The sequence below is a fragment of the Triticum aestivum genome, chromosome 5A, assembly GCF_018294505.1.
Source record: "Triticum aestivum cultivar Chinese Spring chromosome 5A, IWGSC CS RefSeq v2.1, whole genome shotgun sequence".
Lineage (NCBI taxonomy): Eukaryota > Viridiplantae > Streptophyta > Magnoliopsida > Poales > Poaceae > Triticum > Triticum aestivum.
The window spans coordinates 546,729,447-546,739,497 of NC_057806.1; the positions used below are offsets into that span (position 1 = coordinate 546,729,447).

The 10,051-nt window shown below is 45.8% G+C and overlaps 1 protein-coding gene across 1 annotated transcript; it reads left to right on the top strand.

Annotated features, from left to right (window-relative positions):
* Positions 1–5,638: 5,638 nt before the first annotated feature.
* LOC123107594 (putrescine hydroxycinnamoyltransferase 3-like) lies at positions 5,639–7,177 on the top strand. The gene has a single exon (XM_044529565.1). It carries the CDS (start codon positions 5,761–5,763, stop codon positions 7,063–7,065), a length of 1,305 nt encoding a protein of 434 aa, XP_044385500.1. The 5' UTR covers positions 5,639–5,760; the 3' UTR covers positions 7,066–7,177.
* Positions 7,178–10,051: the final 2,874 nt, after the last annotated feature.

Consider the following 10,051-nt stretch of genomic DNA (forward strand, 5'->3'; position numbering starts at 1 on the left):
TAGAAAGCGTATTTAGTGCCTTACAAAAGTATTGGTTATGACTAATTTCAGCCTATTTTCTCCAAACACAAAAACTGTTTCATGTTCTTGAGTACATGGGAATATGAAATTACCCTTCAAACCTGAATTCGGTTATTTTTATAAAAAAGGTGAAACAAAATCATGAACACATGGTATTAGGATTGTCAACATGCAAATAATGGCCCTTGTGCCCAAGGTTTGGATCAACCTTTGACTCCCGTGCCCCCCCCCCCCCCTATCTCCACTTCCCTAAGCCTCGACAATGATAACTAGCTCTCGGTGGCACTGTTGTTTATACTCCCTCCATTTTTATATACAAGGCCACTATCAAAATAACAATTTGCAGATATATAAGGCCACTAACATCAATCGATGCAATATTAATGGTGTTTGCCTCATAGTACTAGTAAAGGAGGACATTAACTACCCCTTGCATGCATGCGGGAGTGAGAGCATTGGCTTGATGTGCATGAAAAAGAAGAATACACATTAATTTACACGACAAACAAGGAGATAAACTGCCTTGCAACATTGACTTAGAAGACATTAACTTTTGCTTTGGTACCTGCAATATGAGTTTGTGGCCTTATATACAAAAATGGAGGGAGTATGAAAGATTTGGGACTAGAGAAACGATAAGGTATTCAGTTACAAGGACCACTCCTCAACTTTAGTATTAGAAACTTTGTCTCAGACTTTACTTTGCTTGGACACAAAGGTTAAAGAAATATTGCAAGTGGTCTCCACTGATAATCAATGCCGAAGCATGCTAGTCAAATTATCGTGTCGATAACAATCCATTTTTCTTGATTATGTTAATGTTAAAGTTCGGTGATTTCACTTTTTAACTAGCAGACGAAACATAAGTGATGATGTACGTGTGTGGGGCCTTTACATCATGCATTCGATGTTCACACAACCTTTTTACCCATCCGCCTCTTGGTCGGAAACAAAAGGACTTTAATTTGACCGATGGCTATCCAAAGGGGAAGAAAGGGTCCAGTCCAGCCGATCAGATTGCATTTCGCTTCGTCCTAGCCATTCGTTTTGGTAATGACAAAGATGGGATAACCACGTCTAGTGTTGCAACACATGTACGGATGTTCGGTGAAACTAACTAACGAAACATGGTGCATCTGCATGCGTAGTTCTTCTGGAAGACTGGAGTCCACATGGTGTTGGGTTAAAAGGTCCGTAGCTATTCTATTGACGTCTTGTTTAGTCTGGAGTGTATATCTTAGTCAACTTGAAACTAACTACTCCCTTTGTAACTAAATGTGGAACGTTTTTGCAGTTCAAAAATCTTAATGTAGGACATTTTTGCAGTTTCACCGAACATCCGTACATGTGCTGCAATAGAAACTGAGTCCTTGAGAATGTTCACCACAGATGAGTCTATTTTCAGCAAAATAGGAAGATATGTTCGCTATAAGGAGAGACCCTCCATATATATAGGCACAAAGCCCAACTTCCATCGCGTCTGTACAAGAAAACAGATCCATTCATGAAGAGAGATAATAGTGCTTGTGTTGTCTCGAAGAACCATTCCAGCTCCGGGCCTCCATCTCATGACCAAGATTCGTTAGTGTTTAACCCAGCCATCTGGAGGAACAATCCATTTGGGCAGATAACCAACCGAAACAGTTGTAAAATACGGAGGACTCGGGGTCCTCAACACAGACATGTTTACGAGGGCTCTCCGTTTGCGATGGCCGTGGTAGGAATGGAAGGAGTCCACCAAGATGTGGGTGGGAATGGCAAATCCATGTAACGAGGAGGACCTCAACTTTTTCTATGCTTCCACCACCATCACCGTTGGTAACGGTGCGAGGACACCCTTTTGGGACCCCCCTTGGCTTCTTGGGCGAAAGCCTAAAGACATTGCCCCGCTCATCTATGAAGCTTTCAAGAGAAGGAATTAGAAGGTGAGGGAGGCTCTGAAGCACAACGCTTGGATTCTCAAGATCAACCCCCCCCCCCTCCTAACGTTTCCGTTGAGCACATCATGCAATTCTTCGCTCTATGGATGATACTAAATGAGGTCCATCTAGACGAGATCACAGAAGATGATATCCTTTGGAAACACACGACCTGTGGACAATACTCGGCGGCCTCTGCGTACAGGGCACAGTTCCTAGGGACGGTCCTTATTTCTCCCTTGGACAAAATGGTTTGGAAGGTTTGGGCACCCCCCAAAGTCAATTTTTTTGCTTGGTTGGCCCTTCAAAAAAGAATTTGGACGGCGGATAGATTGGCAAAGCGTGGGTGGCCAAACTGCGATCCCTGCAAGACGGTGCAAGAATGCGGACCTCATCTCTTCTACAAGTGCCGCTACACCCGGCATCTTTGGTCTTTGGTCATTGAGAAATTCTACATGCATGGGCTTGACACTTCCGCTTGGTCCTTGTTCGACTCGGTGGAGGAGTGGTGGGCAAGCACCTCTGCCTGATGGCACGCCGAACCGCCAAGCCAAGGCCTCCCTCACCATGCTCGTCTCATGAACAATTTGAAACGAGCGTAATGCAAGAGTGTTCAAACATAAGAGTGCTCCATCGCCAATATTGCTCTCCTCCATTGCTACCGAGGCCAACCTTTGGGTTGTCGCCGGTGCAAAGAAGTTAGGGTCTTTTATTTCATGCGAGTAATCCGCATGCCGTATTTTTTTGGATGTCTTGTAATAAACTCTTTTCTATCTTAATTAATGGATGAGGCAAAGCTTTTGCTTCTGTTTCAAAAAAATTGAATTACACCATGATCAAACACAGTCCACGATGTGGACCGAGAACTAAGAAATTCTAAGACGACTGGGAATCAACAAAACCGTGTTCAATATTATACCGTGCCAAATGGATGCGCCTGCCATACCTAATAACACGAGCCAATTGGTTATGGCTCGGCTGAACGCGCTCGCTAAAGGAAACAAGATAGAGTCATCGTGTGCAGTTGTGTCGCTCGAATTTTCCTAGACTGCGACCATCAGCCCTCGTTAACTTGTCCGCGTTTGGATATCGTCAAAAAAGCGTTGGAAGCCGTCTTCATCAAAAAGAGAGGTGAGACTATATAGATTATGTGAGGTGAGGACCACTCCTCCGTCAATTTCTGCACTAGCAGGGGAGCATTCGTTGATTTTGACGAGGGTGTACTATATATGATTAGGTGGAGAAAATTACTTCCTCCATCGCATAATATAAAAATATTGTTTACACTAGATGTTTTTATATTATGTGACGAAGAAAGTATTTGTTAGACAGATATTGTAGTATATACTGGCTGACGTTTCTTCGGAAGGGACGAAAATAGAATCTCTTTGCTCTAAATTCAAACTGACGACCGGACCTATTTTCCCGTCAAAAAAAAAAAGACGACCATGCCTATTTTTTCGTAATGTTTATTCCGGCCGACCCATGGTCAGATTTCTTTTGTCGACAACGACTTGCCGTGGTCTTCCTTCCTGGAAGCAGTGCTCTCCTAGTAGAGTAGACATGCGACGTACGCCGCCATCTCTAGGATATTCTGCTCTGACCTTTGCATCTGATCTGGCATCGTATCGGTGTCAGCCAAACTGGTTGCGGATTCGGGGAATGGAAACAAGCTGCCGTCCTGATGTGATGTGCCAAACAGCTAGTAGAATCTTCCAGGAACGAGTCAAGTTTATTTATTCATGCGTGGTGGATCAACATGCGTGACACTGACAACATGCATGCATGTCATTATCCGGTTAAATCAAGCACGGTGGATCAATGCAAAACACAACGACCAAGGAGAAAGGCACATTAAACTAACACATTGAATCTTTTGTCTTCATCATTTAAAAAAGTAATTGCTTTCGGTTGCACCCAAACTCTTCAGCAACTCATGGTATATCCTCAAGGGCAGGTTCTTCTGCGCTGCGTTTGATGTTTATGACGCACTGGCTGATGGGCAGATGATGTGCATCAAGATCACCGACCTCTATCCTTGTCAAAACCCATAAAACTGATTCATCGCATGGGTATGCGGACATGCCTTTACGATCACCATCAAATATATTTTTTTCCATCAAAGGTTAGACGTCGGCTGTCTATCTAAGCAAAGCCATGCTTATCTAATACGTATGCGGACATCTCTTTGCAACCATGATTTAGAATCATTCATCTGTTTTTGCTAACTGGGATTTGCCGCCTCTACCAAAGCCATGTTTATCTAATGCCAAAATTCTAGTGATCAGTGCCAACGTTAGTGCCCATGCCTACTGCAAAAATACTCATCGAGTATTTTGTTTTAAGGGCATCTTCAATGCTGACTCGGAAATCGGCACCTCATTCGTTCGCGGACAGAGAAGACCGGTCTGCAGACAAGGATGCGGAAGCCTGGCGCCATCCAAAGCTAGTCAGTATATGTCTATCAGTAAAGGGCAATTTGAAATTCAAATACGTCCGTTTCATTGCGCGCACCGGATCACATCCTCAGCTGATCACAACCAAAAAGAGGCAAATGGTTAGTTTTCATATGCTTAATCATAAAAGAATATGAGTCCGGCAGTCCATGCAAAAAGTTGGATTTTTTTGCCCTGCCGGGCCGTCAATCAAGCCCTCACGCTCAATCTGTCGTCCTTCTGCCGCTGCAACATCTTGAAATGGATGGCTTCGTCATCCAAATCTACCACCTTCAAGGTGAGCATCTTCGCGTCCTCCGAAGCAGCTGCGATCTCCACCTTCTCCAAGAGCATGACCTTCTTCTCTTCGACCGTGTCCCTCTTCTCTTCGAACCTGAGCTTCTTCTCTGTCGCTTTCATCAACAAGTCAAACCTCTCCGCCACCTTCAAGCTTGAGCTTAAAGCTCGGATTCTCCACAACTTCCGTCTCCAGCGGGATCTCCTCCGGGTCCATGCGTCGGTAGCGGGAGGAAAGAAGAGTGGGGGAAAAGGACGGAATTCGGCGGAGAGCACGGGATGATGGAAGAAAATAGTAGGAGATACGCGACGAAAACAGTGTGGCCAGCTACAAAAGCGCGAGCTCCATCTCAGTTTTTGGTGGACTGGGTGTGTCGGAGTCCTACGTGGCTCATGTCCGGGCTCCCACAAAACCCCATTTCCCAGTTTGTTTAAACTTTGCCGGAAAATTGTGGTCCGGACTGCTTCGAGGACCGATGTGGGTCAGTTATGGATGACTTGCGGTGTCCGGGCAGCTACATCCAGACGGATAAGGACGGTTTGAGAGTCGGCGTTGAAAATGCCCTAACTAGTCAAACATCCATATATGGGACTAGCAGTCAGTGTTTTCTCGTGGACATACCATGAGGTGAAACAATAAATAACATGAGTTGTATTATTGCCTACTGGACTTCATATTGGTCCGTTTTGTAAAGCAGGCAAAGGAGTGAAAATAGAGTGTACGGTTTAGACTTGTGACATTTGCATGTTCTAGGTAACAGCCGGTCATTAGTCAAACACATGCATCGTTTAGAGGCGGGCAGTCCAAGTCTCAAGTCTCAAAACAAGGAGTACTAGACTCAAGTAGTTTGATTTCACCTACCGGCCGCTACCGTTTCCCGCGAGCGTGTTCGAGACTTCCAATACCGTCCTATAAAAAGTACAACCAGCAGCAGGACAACCACAAAATCAGACACACAACACAAGAGTACAAGACCGCAACGCCTCCAAGTACAAGCTTGTTCTCTTGTTGCCAACTTTTGATCTTTCTCGCCACAGAGAAACCACTTCTCCGGTCTCGTCCTACAGAGAAACCACAGTACACAGCAATGGAGGTCAAGGTGTTGAGCTCCAGGCTCGTCAAGCCTTCCTGCACTGCCGGCGAAGCGCCGGTGCCGGCCACCGAGTACATTCCACTATCCATCTTCGACAAGGTGACGTTCGAGATGCAGATGGCCATCATCTATGCCTTCGCGCCGCCCGCGCCGACCACGGCCTCCATCGAGAAGGGCCTTGCCATGGTCCTCGCACAGTACCGCGCCTTTGCCGGGCATCTCGGCGAGTCCCCCGACGGTACGCCCTCCGTCATCCTCAACGACCGTGGCGCGCGCTTGATTGAGGCGTCCGTGGACGCGGACCTCGTCGACATGGCGCCCTCGAAGCCCACGCCTGAGCTGCTCAAGCTGCATCCTGACCTGGAGGCGGAGCACCAGGAGGTCGTGCTGCTGCAGCTGACACGGTTCCGTTGCGGCTCGCTCGCCGTAGGGTTCACGTCCAACCACGTCGTCGCCGACGGCCACGCCACCAGCAACTTCCTCGTGGCCTGGGGGCGCGCCACCAGGGGGCTCCCCATGGGTCTCCCGCCAGTGCACCACCACGCTGAGCTATTCAAGCCACGCTCGTCGCCTCGCGTGGAGCACGACCACCGCAGCCGGGAATACTACCTGCCGTCGCCCACCGACGTGGTCGGTCACCACGGCGACGCCGCAGATAACATCGTCATCCACAAGGCGCAGTTCTCCAAGGACTTCATCGCCGGTCTCCGCGCCAAGGCGTCCGAAGGGCGCGGCCGGCCGTTCAGCCGGTTCGAAACCATCCTCGCCCACCTTTGGCGCACCATGACGCGCGCGCGCGACCTGAGCCCCGAGGAGACCTCCAAGATCCGGTTGTCCGTGGACGGCCGGCACCGGCTCGGCCAGCCGGCGGAGCACTTCGGCAACATGGTGCTCTGGGCGTTCCCGCGCTCCACGGTGGGTGACCTCCTGAACCGGCCGCTGAAGCACGCCGCACAGGTGATCCACGACGAGGTGGCGAGGGTGGACGGCGCCTACTTCCAATCTTTCGTCGACTTCGCCACCTCCGGCGCCGCCGAGAAGGAGGGGCTGGCGCGGAGCGCCGTCTGCAAGGACGCGCACTGTCCGGACGTGGAGGTGGACAGCTGGCTGACGTTCCCGTTCTACGAGCTGGACTTCGGCACGGGGAGCCCGAGCTACTTCATGCCGGCCTACTTCCCCACGGAGGGGATGCTTTTCCTCGCGCCGTCCAACTTCGGCGACGGCAGCGTCGATGCCTTCGTCCCCGTCTTTGAGCACAATCTCCAGGCGTTCAAAGAATGCTGCCACTCCATGGAGTAGGTGGACAAACTGAGAATCGGTAGATTGATAACTGAGGATCAGCATTCAGCAGAGAAAAGAATGTTGATTACGTGCAAAGCACGTTTTTTTTCATTTGAGAATTGTATGGTGCTACTGTACACACAAAGGTTCTGATGTACCAGTAACAAGGATTTTTTTGATTTGGTTTTTCCATTATATACCAATGTATGCCTAATCTTTTTGATGGTATGTTAGTACGTTAAATTGAACAGATGTTCAATTTTGACACTGAAGTATTGTCCGTCCGACTTGAACACTAAACAATGAAAGTATGAAACCATGCGAATTAATAACTAGATTTTTTTAATCGTTTAAATTGAGCTGAGTTAGCAAAACGGAATTGTACGAGTCTTACAAAATACGTAGATGCGTGTAATGCTAAGAAATGAGAAGTGACAAAATAACCATCAAGAATTTTTTACTATTATGTTAAGGGTGAAAATAACAAGATTTTTTTAATTGTCTTTTTGTCTTCTGTATGGAAATGTTCAACCAAAATATGATATATTCTGTACAAAGAAGACAAATCGGAATATATTAATCTCTTGCCATTTCTATATTTTCCAAGCAATAATCCCCACATCCATGTTTTTTAAATAATTTTTTGAATCACTGAATTGATGAACACTGTCTAGTATTTAAGCATGGTTGAAGGTAAACATTTTTTTATCTAAACCAATTTTGCAGTCCAGGTTCAATTTTGGCTCTGGGTGGGCTTGCAAAGCTTGAATTGAAAAATACCAAGGCCAACCCGACAACCCGAGCAAAGGCCTAAAAATTCATTAATTTGATAACAAATGTTAAACCAATTTGCAGGACAAAAATGAATTATTGTCTCTGTTCTCCATAAAATACAATATTTTACACATTTCAGGCTTTCATTTTGGGCTTCAAGTCCGACCAACAGGGTTTTTGGCCGCATATATGCCTAGGTCTACCTCAGGTTTATCATTGACTTTTCTCATGAAACTATTGTATATTAGTTCCCTAAAAAAACTATTGTATATTGGTAGTAATTTGAACCGTTGCGGACATAGGCCATGTAACATTCACACGGCCAATTTGCTTTACCATTTAATTATGCTCAAACATCTGTAGTACTTTTCTTGATATTTCATATTTTGTTTCTCCATACTTCATTTTTTGCGGATGATATTTCATATTCAATGTTTCTTGATATTTCATAATCTTTTTTGGGGGTATGATATTTTTTAAAACTGTTCGCAGATGATATTTCATTTTCATTGTTTCTCGACATTTCATATTCAGCAGGACACTTAAGTAAACGACTCTCTCGACCACCACAACTGTTTGGAATCGTACTGCGTCCATCCAAATTGAGCATGTGTGATACGCGATTAATGATATCATGCCGATGATGATGCATTTGTGATGGTTTTGTTAATCTTAAACTCTATTTTTTTATCAGCAACATGAGTGATGATGTACGTGTGTGTGCATTTACAACATGTACTAGGTGGGCCTGAAGCCTTTTTTTACACATATAAATCCTACTCCCACTGTCCCATAACATTGTAAGACGTTTTTGACACTACATGAAAACATCCTACATTATGAAAGGGAGGGAGTACTTTTTCCATGTTGGTCGGAAAAGAGAGGGATTTTGACTTACGGACGGCGATCCCTGGCGGAGAAAGGACGCAGTCCACCGATCGACCGGGCTTGGGCAAATTCAAAATCCGGTGAATGGACGGTTGGTGACGCCGGCGGCCAGCGCAAATTGCATTCCCACTTTGTTCCGTCGCAGCCAGACGTTTTTGGTCGTGACGAGGATGGTACAATAAAGCAGTTCCCATGTGTTAAGGAAACATGGTGCATGCGCAGTTGTTCTGGAACGGACGTGGTCTTGTGTTGAAAGTGAGGCAGGGCCGTGACTCGTGACCTCACCTGCACTTCAAAATAGAATGCAGAGTGGTTGTGTGCGTATGTCCCGTTGGACTTTTTTTCTCGTACTTGTGACCAGTCTTCGTTATTCAGTCAGGAATATACTACTTACTGCGTCCATCGGCGACAAATAATACGGGATGGAGGTGGTCAAGAGGGGTCCTATAAAGTACTCCTGCCGTGAAGCAGAGAGGTTTTATCATCCGGGAGTACGTGCACGTGACTGTCTACGCAGGTGACAGCGGAAAGAAGGTGCATCTAGTGCTCGGTTAGTATTTGGAGGCTGACCATTCTGATTTCCTCCTCCGATGTTATAGTCATGCGGGGCGTCGGTTCTGGAGTTCGAGGGCAATGTCCCGGAACACGTTGTCCTGGTCTGATTCTTTCAACGGCAATGGTTTTGTTTCAGATAAACTATGTTGAAGGTCCGTAAAGGTGCAGATTAGCGATGGAGTCACGTCAAACTCAGGCGAAGAGATGATCTACCTCCTTTTCTTTGGTGGAGAGGGATATGCGCTGATTTTTTTACGTAGAATTATTCTATCTTTCCAGACCTGTAATATTGCTGTTTACGTGGTTTATAATTAAATCTTTATTTTATTAATGAGACATGTATTACAATAAAAGTCCTCCTACACGACCGGACCTGCATGTTTTAGCGCTGAATCCAGCGGCCTGTGATTACATTAGTTTTGGATATAAATATACGGACCAAGGTTCACACGCATAAGGCTGCTCCTTTTTTTTACAGGTAGAAAATTGTATTACTCAACTCAAGCAGTTCATACAATCAATCGTAGCCAGCTCCATAGCATCCGAAAGACTCTTGCAATCCAGGTCATGGTTCTGTCTTCTACACGACAGTTTTTGCTATGATCTCGCTAACTTTCTTTTGGCTACAATTAACATGAGTAATACGAGAATCATGAAGAGGCATAGAGGTATCTAATGTCCATAATAAGAGAAGAACTATGAACCTTCTTGGTCTAGATCTAATATATATGAAAAACATACAATGTTGTTGTAGGGTGGAACTCTAAGATGAATCTTTCACGAATTG

Excerpts from the sequence above, each read along its gene's own strand:
- LOC123107594 (XM_044529565.1), top strand. The coding sequence starts at position 5,761 with ATGGAGGTCAAGGTGTTGAGCTCCAGGCTCGTCAAGCCTTCCTGCACT.